A 14,324-nucleotide genomic window follows, 5' to 3' on the forward strand; every position below is an offset into this window, starting at 1 on the left:
ATTGATAGATTAAGCCGGTTCCCGCGTGGGAATAATTCCCACGACAGCGCATCAGGGAGAGGGAGTGGTAAATTGCATCACGTGATCCGCCTCTGATTGGGCATGGGCATCAAAGTTTCATAGCATGGAAGAGATTGGAGAAAACTGAGATCTGTTTTCTATGGCTAAACTAGTATACACTTTTGGAACTTAAGCTGGAAACAATGAAAAGCACAGGCAATAGGAACAGGGAATAAAAGATTTCAATCTATCGGAAAGCGTTCATTTTATTATTCATGGTTTCTGATAAGTTGAAATCTCTTATTCCCTGTTTCTACTGTGCTTTTTATTGTGTTTCTAACTTTAAAATGAGATAGATATACGTTTGATATTTGTTGAAAGTAAGAAAGAGAGTTCTAGAACAGTCTACTGCAGGAACAGAAAATAGATCAATAGTCACGTCCTGATTAGACGTGGATATTCACGTGATGCAATTTGCCACTCTTTCCCTGTGAGGCTCTCTAAATGCCCCTTATTATGAGATAAGCGTCTAATATGAGATAGCGGTGTTTCTGCTAAACTAATAAACGCTATTTATTGGTTCCACCATGAATTTATTGATCTTGAAAACTATTTAGTAGAAAATTCATTATTAGATCATGCCTGTAGTCGTTGTAAAAAACATTTTAGAATTTGGATGTCCTCAAGTTTCATTGAGATAAGCCTTTAAATCTTGTTTATTATTTAATAAGTAAAAACATTTGGCAATAAATTCTTCATGTAGTGATAGAGTAAGATCGTACTAATAGAAAAATATGAGATATATTGAATTGCTTAATTATAAAAATTATAGATTTGATGATCGTAAAATCGTAAGGCCTGGAAATCATAATATGACATATCCAAGATATTTCTAATATAAAATAATTTATGCTCCTATGTAGAAAATCGTTACTGAAGTATAAATGTTATTGTATTAAGTATTTATATCAATCTAATCTATGTTTTAAATGAATTAACATCAGAGTTTTATATTCAAAAAAGAAGTGATTTTATTGTTAAATATTAGTTCCATAAATATGATGTGATATAATGTTTAATTGAGCAATCAATGAACTCTAGAATGAATAATAGACAAAAAACTCCGAGATACGATAAGGAACAATTTTTAAATCTGATATCAAACTTTGTAATAATAAACTTAAACAATAATATAATAGAAAGATCTTATCAATATCCTATTAGTAATTACTCTAATTATATCTCCTCTCTCTACACGCGTGGTGACCATAGTCCAATGGAAAAAGGAAAGATCAACGAAAGACGAATTCCTATTCCATCTCTTTCATTTATTCGCGCACGCATATACCGAGATTAACTCGATCGCAATTACTGTTTTACAGTATATATAATAATAAACGGAATTAACATCGAGTGCCTGTTTCTACGATGTTTGGTTGCAACTATACTGAAGAGACAATGCAATCCTGGATACAATGCAATGCAATGCATGCATGCACATTTTGCATGCACACTGGCTGTTTATATTTGTATTTTAAAAACATTATATAAATTTAAGTTTTTTGATTGCAATACTGGTATTTGCGTTTCATTATTGATTTCTCGGGGTATTTCATATTAGGAGCACAATCCATACAACACATGGACATTCTTGGGACGTCCGCTGTATGTTCTCAAATGTCCTGGTTATATTCTAATGTCTTGAACGTCCATAAAACATCCGAAGGACTGATGCCTACTGCACACTAGACACATTAAGTGATGAGCGACGAGCGATATCCAATACGAGCTTTGTTTTATGTCATCACGTGAGAAAAAATACAGCTTTTATTGGATATCACTCGTCGCTCATCGCGTCTAATGTGAGGTAGATGAAGGACGTGCATGAGAACGTCTGAGGGCATTCCGCTTTTTTTTAGCGTAGCTGCAGTAAGACATCTATAAGACATCCGAAAGACATAATTAAGACTGAATTACAAAATTCAATATTATGTTTAATATATTTCTGATATATATGAATATACATTTGAAATTCAAGTTTTGATATGTTCTTTACATTAAATAAGACATTTTGAAGATGTTCTCTGTGGACATTAAATGTCTAGAGGACGTCTGTTGTATGTCCCCGGAATGTCCGCTATATTTCATATAAGCGTCGAATATTATTATCGTCATTAATATTGTTGTTATTATTATTATTATTATTACTATATCTATATGTATACAAAAAATTTATAATTTATTAAAATGTAACTATTTTAATGTGATTAAATTCTTTTTAATTATTTTATGTATTTTCATATAGTTATATAATTTTCTATTTTTTTAAATGATTTGTCTGTCGTCTGATTTCTTTGAGAAGTGCAACATATATGATGCAATATATACGAAGTTGGGCTATTTTAAATTAAATGGGTTGTGTTCTCAATTTACTGCCTGCGCTGAAAATATTACAATTTATGTCACGTGCACTATAGATTTTTCAGTACAGGCAATCAATTTTGGAACATAGCCAAATTAATATTATTCTTGTGTCATGTTGAATTGTAAAAGTTTCTCAAAGAATTTTAAACTCATTCGTCCACTGAAGTCAAGATATGAAATGCAGTTCATTAAATACGATGAATTAAACCAGAATCTTAATCAATTTGATTGCGGAACAATTTACGATTGACAAAATTGCAAATAGTTTGTAAAACGAAGAAATCAGCAATGTGGATTATTTGTGTAAGAATTATATTAAATAATTTATACATAATTAATATTTAAGAATTTCACATATACGTAACTTTACGATTTCAATATTTATACAGACAAAAAATTTACAAATTTTTCGATTACAAAATTTGAGTAACTAATCTTGTTTTAAATCTAATGATTTAATTAAATATTTTTATATATTATAGATATTAATTGGACTTTTCCAACTTATAATTCTGTTAATGTTGTCTGGTATCCTATTTTCTGTTGCTGCCATTTCGCGTTTGATGGAAATAACGATTATCTTGGTATATCCTACAGCCATATTTTTATTACGGCAAGCTGCAAATTTGATCATTGTGAGTATATAGTTAGAATTTCATTAATTATATATTTTTTTCGAAAATTTGTTTCTTTATATCTTTGTATATTTCAAAAGATTTTGAAAAAAATCTAAAGATCTTATTATAAAAGAGAATTAATAAATATTTTATTAAGTAATGTAATCAAGACCAGGGGCAAGTAGCCCCATGGTCAGTTAATTTTGAACACCTGGTCCTGTACAGATTCTAACAATCCTGATGGTAAGATTGACACTTTCGGCGTTTCACAAACTATGCATTCTTGTTAAATGCGATCAACAGCAGCAAACGATTCTTCAACAAAAATCGTTTCCTCAACTTCAGCTTGACATAGAAACTCCTTTTGTGCCATATAAAAGTAGCATTCTTGAAGAAATACCGGAAGATCTTCGATCTTTAAAGCTTGACATGGAAACTCCTTTTGTGCCATATAAAAGTAGCATTCTTGAAGAAATACCGCAAGATTTACGGTCTTTAAAAGATGAATATTCTGCTATATTATCAGCAGACAATCTTATAATTGAACCTACACAAAATCAGGAGGATAATAACTTGGAGGAAGAATAAATTTCACGCAAGAATACTTAATGTTGACTGCTGATAAAAAAGGATTCATAGAAAGAGAATCATTTGTACAAAATAATTTATTTTGTTTATACAACTTATACTTTGTTATACGACTTATATAAACATGAAATGAAATGTATTTACTATTATCTATTGTATAATGATTTTTTGAGAAATTAAAAATTTTTTTATATGTTTATGAAAAAAGAAGACAAAAGATTTTGAGAACTATTTTAGTAAACACACTATATACAAATAGGAATAAACGTAGTGAAGTAGTCAATTTATTGCTACTTTAGTGCAATCGGTTAAAATTTCATCATATTATATGACAAAATTTATTGTGTAAATCACACATTCTGCAAAAATTATTGTATAACAGTATGTAAAATTTTGTACATGTTGCATAATGATTTTTTATTTAAATTAAATTAAAATTATTGTTTTTTACAGAAATTTATCGAAGACGAAATGAATGTAAGTTTTCCAATATTTTCAGCTACATTTATTCTAATAATTATGTCATTAATTATTTTAGTTGGAGGCTATATTGATTGATTTAAGCGATAAAATTCCTTTCTTGCGGAACATTTTTCGTCCGGAATATATTCCGTATTTAATCACAGCTGCAACAATGTTGATAGGATGGCTGCTTATATCTTGGATATTTCATGCATGTATCTACAATTTTCTTGATTGATTTATATCTAATTACAATTAATCTTTTTATAGTTAATTTCGATGTTGCTTGCTCCTATAACAATATGTACCATCGCCATAGTGTTACTGTGTCCAACAACAAGCAAATGGTATTTCCAGCAATTGGGAATGAATTTAGAAGAAATAATAAATGATGTCGTTCATAAATTTCAAGCATTTCGATGATGTCAATAAAATAAAATTCAATAGGTTGATATTTTCAATTACTTATAAGAATATTAGCGTTTGTATATTTATATTTGCCTTTATATTATATATACTAAAATTTATTCAGTTTCTGTACAAATCTTAATAAATTAGGATGATATATTTTTAAAAAGACAAAATTATGACAGATAAATTTATATTATAAAATTAATTATTGAATCGCGTTCAGTAAAATGTTTATTTTACAATTGTTATTTTACAACTATCTTCCAGAGATTATAGGACTATTTCTCTAAAAGTATAATCCAATTAGCGTGAAGAAAATTTCCGTGAAGAAAGAAAAGCTGCAAAATAAATTTTGCTAAATATCGTAATTGTTTTATAAATAATATATTGAATTTAACTATTATATGTAACAATGACTACATTCAGCAGAGAAAGCAGTTTTGCAACTATTGCAAAAGTCTTCAATACGATTGGTTCTTGCTTTTGGTGCCTTACAAATCTAAACGTATAAACTAATCATATTGAAGAATTTTATAACAGTTTCAAAGCTGCTTTCTCTGCTGAACGCAGCCATTTTTTATTTTGCAGGATAAATTTTAAAACAATGTGAATTTGTCCATGAATATCAATTAAAACGTTTCGAAAAATTATACTCAACCTCGATTGTGATAATTCTAAAATTTTGAAGCATACGATTCGGAAACAAATCGCGTGTGTAAATATGTCTCATGGTAAAAGGGAATTATACAGAACAGAAATATAATACAGGAAATCACAAAAATGGGAGTGCAGAATTCAAAACGGTGAGTGCTCAAAAGTATACATAATTTACGATTTAAAAAATGATATTTTATTGATAGAAAATATATATATAAAAATATTATTGTTTAAACTAACAATATTTTCAATATAGTATAGAAAAATTAAAAAATTGTAGAAAAATTAAAAAATTATTAGATAATTAAACGCAATACTTTAACAGCGTTAAATAAAATAAATAACGACCTGTTCTGTCCTTCTTTTTACGTCTTTGTAACTAAGTTAGTTTCGGGAATTATTTCCTTGGTGCTTTCCTTGTCGGTCTGTGTAATTTCTTTCTGCTCGTAGTTTGATTGAATATCAGTCGAAAACGCTCTTGGTTGCGCTTCATTATTTGGTTGGGACGATGAGTCAGTGAGTTGAGATTCGCGAGGACTATAAAATGGTCCTCCCGCATTTACAGTGATTGCTGGTACATTACTTCCTGAAGCTAGAGAGTCATAGCTTACTGGATAAGAAGTTCCGTAGGTTCCATAGACTCCATAAGGGTAAGAACTTGAGTAGGTGTAAGAATTTGAACTAGGATACGAAGGATATGAAGGATAGTATTGAGGTTGATAATTATGAGTACCGGTTCCATATGCGACAGGCAATTCCACATTAAAGTTTACGGGGGAGAGGGTTGCATAATGGTGTTTCTTATGTGAATGTTTTCCGTCCTGTAAAAAAAATTCAATATTTATTATTTGTAAAAATCACATGTTATGATATATTTAAATGTTTTTTAATAGAATTTATTGTTTTAAAAATCAGTACTCGTATTTTTTAAGTATCATTTCTAAGTTAAATATATGTGCAATTAATACTGATCTCTTTCTGTACGAATTTACTATATGATAATTAACTATTTATAATTTTCAGCAATTGATCGCACGACTAATATTTATTTTCATGCACATCAAAAGATTCCAAATGTAGCGCTTTGTTTCAGAAATATATTATGCTGTATATCGAGTATAATAAAATTGGATGTTAATCGGAGGATTGAAAGAGGGAGAACAATATTGAAGATTTTTATAAATAATTATTTTTATTTTGTGAACAAACAATACATAAGAACGTTTTCGTTGAAGACGTGTGTTTTGTACAAAGTTTTAAATATTTTAAACGTTTGATTTTTTTAAATCTTTCTTGGTCCAATTCCTTTAACGAAGTCATCGAGGATATAAAGGATTAAACCTGCGCGTGAAATCAAATATTATGTAGCTCTTCTTATACGAACTACAGTCGAACTTTTTATAAAGATCTTTACAAAATTTTATATAATTTTTTAAAAGAAACAATAGAATTGCACATATGGGAATCTTTTAATGTCGCATTTTTTATTGTTTTTTAAGAATATTGCACTACTGGAACATATCGCGTTCGAATTATCTCAAAATTATTGTGGGACCGTATGATAATTTATTTAATACATCTAATTAGTACTTACCATTTCTCTAGCTCCTTTTGGAGCAAAGAATAAGGATTGGTCCGATATGGTGTTAGAAATGCTAGGGTCGTGTTCCCTGGAGATCATCGAGGATCTATAGGGTATAGAGTTGAAAGGTACGGTATCTATAGAATCGATAGTTGCGCCGCCAGCATTTGCCATGCGAGGATCCTGAATCTTGATTTTGTGGGGTAATATCTCAACAACGCGGTTTTCTGGTTGGCAATTACATTCAAATGTAGGTTCTACTTCACAATCAGTGCTTTGTCCATATTGCGATAGCACCTAGACCAGCAAAAAATAAAATAATATTTTATTTAATATGGAAATACTTTGGCCTATATTCTGTAACTTGTTATGACAATAATGACATCACCGTATACGTAATATATGATAAAACGACAATGTAACGATGTCGTTACTATTATAAGTCGAGTTACAAGTCTTTATATATAGAATATGATGTATCTATTATAAAAAAATTACAGATTCAGAAAACAAAAGTAGTACAAGAACTTGATGCAAACTCAACTTATAGCTTTAAATTAAAAAGTACTTTTAGAACTTAATATTTGTCACTTACATCAGTAAAAGCTGTAGGGTAACCGAAGCTGTAGCTACTAATTGGTGGAAATTTAGATACTGGTATTAATCCGTTACATTTTTTGCAGGTAGGCAGCTGAACTGTTTGCTGCAAAAGTGGCAATAAATCTGTTTTTTTATTACTGCATTTTCTGAATTGGTATACATAGTATAATAAGTTGAAATGAAACAAATATACATTTATTTTACTTCAACTTATTGCACTTGTTCAAAGTGTAGTAATAAAAAACAGACCTAATGATTGAATTGTGAAGGAGAAATAAATGAAAATATTAATTTTATTAATAAATGAAAGTATTAATTTTAATATTTTTTTAAAAATAGATTTCAATTAAATAATATTATAATCAATTTTTAATTTAATTGAAAAATTAATTAGATTAATTACTAAATCTTTATAAGTTTAATCACTTCAAAGTTGAATGTTTAAAAATTAAGGTAAATAATGAGCGTTGAGTAAATTTTGAAAAGAAGTTATCTTAAAATTTATCATTTATTACTATCAACTTTCAATTTTTATAATTTATCAAATTGATAATTTAATTTTTATAATTTATTCAAATTGATATTTCTTTTTACCTGTGTCACCGGTCTAGTCGGTCTAAATATCGGTTTTTTTATCTCGAACGGCTGCGGTCTCGATTGTACATGAAGGACCGTGTGAACTTGTGACTGTGTCGGTTGCACAACAGTTGGTTTGTCGCAAGGTGTAGAAGCTGGAATTGGCGATATGATGTTAATCGGAACTGGCACTGAAGCAGGCAATTTTATTGGCGCAAGAGATGGTGGTGGTGTTACGAATTGCGGAGCTGGTTGCGGAGCTGGTTGCGGAGCTAGTTGAGGTACAACCTGAGGCCGAGGATGTTGATGGATCACAACCGGCTTAGGATACTCGACAACTGTAGGTACTGGTACCGATAATGATGCTGGTATCGGTATAGGTTGCACAATAACCACCGGTTTGGATGTCTCTTGTTGAATCCCTTGTGGTCTTATCTCCTGCGTGCAAGGAACCTTTTCTGTCTTTCCCGAGCGAACTTCTACGCAGAAGGTTGTTGCCGATTTCTTCGCCCTATCCTTTTCCGCACCAGTTCCTTCTAGTTCTATGTTGGTCTTGGCGAACGTCTCTGCTTCATTAATTGATTTCTCAATTGCCTGAGATGAAGGTGCAGCCTGACAGGCGACTAGCGCCAGCAGGAATAACGTGCAGCAACTCTTCAGATACATTGTTTGTAGATCGAAGTTTCTAAATCGAACTGATGAAGCAGGATTAGCGCGCTCGTTTTTTAAAGGAATCCATGACGAGTCGCGAAATTGGAACCGACGATGAAACCATTCGCGTTGCTTGCGAAATTGTGTTGCAAGTGATTCGATGTATCGACAAATTTTAATGCGTGATTAAACAATATATGTGTCCTCGGTCTCATGCAATCACGCGTGATGATATCATTGCTCGACTATAGGCAAAATTTGCTGGAAATTAATATATACTTTTATATTTCATATAGAATTACATAAATTTTTATGCATTTAGTGTATAATCGTAAGCGCATCAAAAGAAAATTACATTTAAATATTTAAAAGAATCTTTGAAATTTAACAAAAAAATAATTTTCACTCTTTATATATATATATATATATATATATATATATATATATATATATATATATATAGATACATACTCATATATATATATATTTTACATTTAAATAATTAAACAATGTATGTCCCGGAAATGGATATTATAATATAATGGATATAATAATTTTTTATTTAAATAAATAAAATTTAAAGAATAAAAATTTTTTTAGCCGCTTGTAAATAATAAATAAAAATTTATTCAACAATATTTGAATAATGAATAAAAATTTATTCATTTAGTCTTGAATGAATATAATACTTATCCGTTACTCACATAATTATGAATTTTTCATGGATTTTGATCTCCTTCAACATGATGAATTTACATTCATGATGAATTTACATCGAAAGTAAATTATCCCTTGTTCAAGCGTTTTGAATAGGCTTTGTCATAAATAATATTTTTTAATGCATGAAAGAATCTCGCATTAATTATATGGAAAATTAGATGAAATGAATTAGTTTTCATATAAATGTGGTGGACAAAAGATGTGGATAAAAAAACACAAAACTCGATAATGAATAGTTTTTGAGCTATATGGTGTATCAAACCTGCTCTGTGCATAATCATAGCTCTATCTATTATTACATCTAAAAACTATCCATTATTGAGTTTTGTGTCTATGATTATTTATTTTATTTTCTGTTCATCACATCATATAACATAAGCTACATTAAGTACAAGTAAAAACTAATTTATTTCATCAGAATTCAATTTTCCACGTAATAATTGGGATCCTTTTATACATTAAAAAATACTATTTATATACATATAAGATCTATTTAATATTACGATTCTATTTTATATTTGGACGCAATTTATTTTTGATATAGATTCATCATACTGAAGAAGATCAAAATTAGTGTGCCTGAATACCTATATTTAATATTCGAAAATAAATGAATTAATAACAAATATGGATACGAACATGAATACACTTTTTTTATATTTATTCAGAAACGGATAAATATATTTTTCATTCGATTTAAATGAATATTTTTGTGAATATAATTACAAATATTTTTAATTTCGCATTTTCTTTCACTCTGCATTATCTACATATAGTTTGCAAGTATTAAAATAAGTAGAAATCTGCAAAAATAATAAAACTGGGAGAAAAATAATATTCAGAATTTAAATTGTAAAAGTTCTTTTTTTTTAAATTACGTAAAGTTATTTATACATTTCTGTTACATTTAATTTCTAAATTAACATTTATGAGTTTCCGAAGGAACCACATTCGTAAATGAATATAAAAAGAATTTAATATATGCGTAATATTTAATTAAAAACTACAGATTTTAAAGACAAGATTTAACAATATCTCAGAAAACATTTTGAACGTAAATATTCAACATATCATATAATAATGATGTAATAACATATACTGTGCACGCAAAATCTTATCCCAGTGTGTCGTCATATAGATAACAAATGGCCTGCAAATTTTGCGCGTAAAATTCTTGTCATCAATGTGTAAGATGCGTGCTAAATCAATAAGCGATACACAAACATAATATTATATATTCTAACAATAAGAACAAAACTCACTCAATCTTTTATATAGTTTACATAAATAGCGTGTTCAAAACTTCACGCAAGAACTATGTTAAACGTAAGCAAATAGTTAAGTAGATGATATGTTTGCCATCTGTACGTACATTATTAACGTATATATGTACATGAACTAGTTTTATATACAATATATATGACGTAACATGTCCTACAAACAAAACGCAAATTTTTTGCAAAGTTTGCATGCGTAGCGCACGCAAAAATTGTTATCTGTTATTTAATCGCTTTGAATTATTAAAGTGTTACATTTAGGAGGTAACAGTTATTGTTTATTTTAGAATGTTCTTTTTAGTTTTGTTTGAATACTTTAAATGAATATGAATAGAGGAAAGCTCCCTATTATGAGATAGGCACCTAATATGGGATAGCGACGTTTCTGCTAATAAACGCTATCTATTGATTCCATTTATTGTTCTTGAATTGAAAATTGTTTAGTAGAAAATTCATTATTAAATCATAACTGTAGTTTTGTAAAACAAGATTTTAGAATTTGGATATTTTCAATTTGGATGTTTTATTGAGATGAGCATTTATTGAGATGAGCCTTGTTTATTATTTAATAAATAAATATTTGGCAATAAATTCTTCATGTAATGACAGAATAAAGTCGTACTAATATAAAAATACGGGATATGTTGAATTGTTTAATTACAGATGTTAGATTTGATGATCATAAAACCTGATCGTAAACATAAGACATGGAAATCATAATGAGATATCCAGGATATTCCTAATATGAAATAACCCATGCTCCTATGTTATAATGAAAATCGTTGCTAAAATATAAATATTATTATACAATAATAAAAAAGACAATTAGAATGAACGTTGAGTGTCTATATCTACGATGTTTGATTCCAACTACCTGAAAACGAATTACTACGATTCGAACTACCCGAGTTCTAAATATAATCTATCGCATATTCATTTTTCGCACACGTTGACTTGTTTGTATTTTAGAAACATTAAATAAAATTTTTTAATTACAATATATACTTTGCGTTTTACTACCGATTTCTCGACATCTCATATTAGAAGCACAATTTTTTGACTTTGCAATTTGCTCACTTTTTACATTTCTTTAATTTAAAAAAAAATGGAATTTGAATTAAATTTTTTAATTTTATGTAACGTTACCTTAAAGCTTATTACATTCCCTTCAAAATGACCTATTATTTTTTTTAATTCTGCCTATAGACTTCTATAGGCAGAATATATGCAGAATATAGACCTATAGCATTTACTCAAAATGAAAACTCAGTATCTCATAATAGAGGCCTTTCCTCTACTCATAAAATAATCATAATATATTTTCATGAATAAATATTTTTGAAAATCCACAATTGTAATGATTTTACGAATACATATTTTTTTTTAAGTAAAAATTTTGAATAAGTATAATTTGTAATTCAAATTTTTGTGTTTATCGGGCACACTAATCCGTAAAGAATCTTTTATGGTCTCTCCTTGTCAGTCTAAGTAATTTTAATTTGTTTTTTTATTCTTATTAATTTTTATTTATCACTTTATTATTTTAAATGACAACATTTATTTTATTGATTCAAATTTATCTTATTGATTATTTTATCTTATTGATGACAAAGGATATTTTCCGAATTAGGCATGAAATGCATAATTCATAATGCATAATTCATAATTCATTACAACAATTATTCTTTATTATTTAGTGAACAACAATAACAAATGATCCATTATGCACTTCATATGCAATTCGAAACGCATTATAAAAGAAGTCCATGCACGTATATCTATTAAATATATACATTTTAAATGATAATAATATTGACATAAATATTATCAATAAATTGATAATACTTATTTTGATATTACTTTTTTGAATACTTTTCTTTAAATATTATTCCTTAATCATCATTAAAGTAAAGTTAAATAATTAATCAAATAAATGTTATTTAAAGTAATATTAAAGTTAATGGAGAAATAAAAAAATAAATGTAAATTACTAAAGGATCCATATGCTACAAACAAAAATTATAGTATAAATTAAATTAAATAATAGTAATGCGTTTAATATGATCGACGTTGGATCTTGATGCTTAATGATACTTCTGAATAAATTTTAAATATATTTTTTAATTATCCGGTAAAAAATTTTTTATACATATATAAACATAATTAAATACGTATAAATATTCATAAACATATATAATTATACATGAAATATGTCCATACATCTTTCTTTCTTTTGTAAAATTACTTTTTAATGCATTAAAAATAATAATAATAATATTTAAAAAAACAAAAAATTATTAATGCAATAATTCGTATTGTTTCCCGGAAAAAATATTATATTATAATATGAGATTATAGTAATATATATAATAGAATTTAAACAATATAAAAAGAATGTATAAAGATTAAACAATATTAGATATGAATTGAACATATATAGGGAATGATCATAATTGACATCTTATGATTAACGATGATAAATAAAAATGTATTCATTATTTGATTATTCTTGAATAACGAATGAAAATTTATTAGTTATTTGACACTTATGATATAATGTTGGATAAAAATTTATTCATCATTAGGCCAGTCATTAATATTAAAATATAGAATGAATACAAATTTATTAGTTTATTTATTATTCGATCACATTTTGAATAATGAATCAATATAAAACTTATACTATATTACTACAAAACGTAATTTTTAAAGGAAAATTAATAATATTATAAGGGAATTTTATATATCTAACTAATTTAAATATTTGACTAATGACTTTTATGATTTTTATGAATTTGTGTTGCATTGTGAATTTAAATGAAAAGATGCTCATTATACCAAATACGAAAGTTGTTGTAAAATTAACTTGACTTATTTGCTGTGTATTATTAAACATTTGTAATTGTGTCGATTTAGTTGAATTTTCATTCATGTCACAATGTATGTCGCCACATTTTTTTACGTATTTCTTTTCGCTTATACGTCAAATTCCACAAACGGAATCCAATTTCATAAGCATATGGCGAGATTTAGAGCACTCGTTATTACACGAAGAAAAATTTATAAATCAATAAAAAATTTTTTTATCCATATTATGTTAAAAAATATAATCTTTTAATTAATTTATCTGCTCTTAATTTTTTGTTACATTTACAATAGCCTGGGAAAAAAATGTTTCATATTTTCATACATAATCATATAAAATTATATAAAAATATATATAATTTTATATATATAATATTATATATTTAAATATATATAATTATATACAATTATATAAAATTATATATAATTTTATACATATATAATTGTATATAAAACATTTTTTCCCGAGAAGAGAAAAAAAAATCATTGGAAAAGAAAAAAATGATATCGGATATTTCCTGAAATACAATTGTGATATTCATTAAAGCTAATGTTATAAAAATAAATAGATATAGCTCTATTGCATATAATATAATATAATATAGAAAATGCTATATAATATAATATAGAAAAAATTAAATATCTATTTTATTATATCTTTAATATTTCATATGTTAATTGCAATTTTAACTGTTATTAACTTTTTTTTATCACTCTTTCAATTTATAGTTGACGAAATTATTCATGTTGTTTGCGAAATTATGCCAACAATTTAATGCACCGACAAATAGCAATACGATTTGGTATAATAATAATAATTTGTGTGTGTGTGTGTGTGTGTGTGTGTGTATGTGTGTGTAGTTTACCAGAGGAGTAAAATTGTAAAATAAAATA

The 14,324-nt window shown here is 27.3% G+C and overlaps 2 protein-coding genes across 2 annotated transcripts; one reads left to right on the plus strand and one right to left on the minus strand.

Annotated features, from left to right (window-relative positions):
- Positions 1-2,712: 2,712 nt before the first annotated feature.
- Positions 2,713-5,209, plus strand: LOC147910389 (uncharacterized). The gene is made up of 4 exons (XM_087403304.1): positions 2,713-2,727; positions 2,907-3,059; positions 3,267-3,370; positions 3,422-5,209. Exons 1-4 carry the CDS (start codon positions 2,713-2,715, stop codon positions 3,627-3,629), a joined length of 480 nt encoding a protein of 159 aa, XP_087259430.1. The 3' UTR covers positions 3,630-5,209.
- A 120-nt stretch (positions 5,210-5,329) lies between these two features.
- LOC147910390 (uncharacterized) lies at positions 5,330-8,630 on the minus strand. Its single transcript, XM_087403303.1, has 4 exons — positions 7,936-8,630; positions 7,337-7,444; positions 6,754-7,038; positions 5,330-5,980 (listed from the first exon to the last, which is right to left on the minus strand). The coding sequence occupies exons 1-4, from the start codon at positions 8,581-8,583 to the stop codon at positions 5,525-5,527; spliced, it is 1,497 nt and encodes a 498-aa protein (XP_087259429.1). The 5' UTR covers positions 8,584-8,630; the 3' UTR covers positions 5,330-5,524.
- Positions 8,631-14,324: the final 5,694 nt, after the last annotated feature.

This window comes from Acromyrmex echinatior, chromosome 2, assembly GCF_024713525.1.
Source record: "Acromyrmex echinatior isolate Ae372 chromosome 2, ASM2471352v2, whole genome shotgun sequence".
NCBI lineage: Eukaryota > Metazoa > Arthropoda > Insecta > Hymenoptera > Formicidae > Acromyrmex > Acromyrmex echinatior.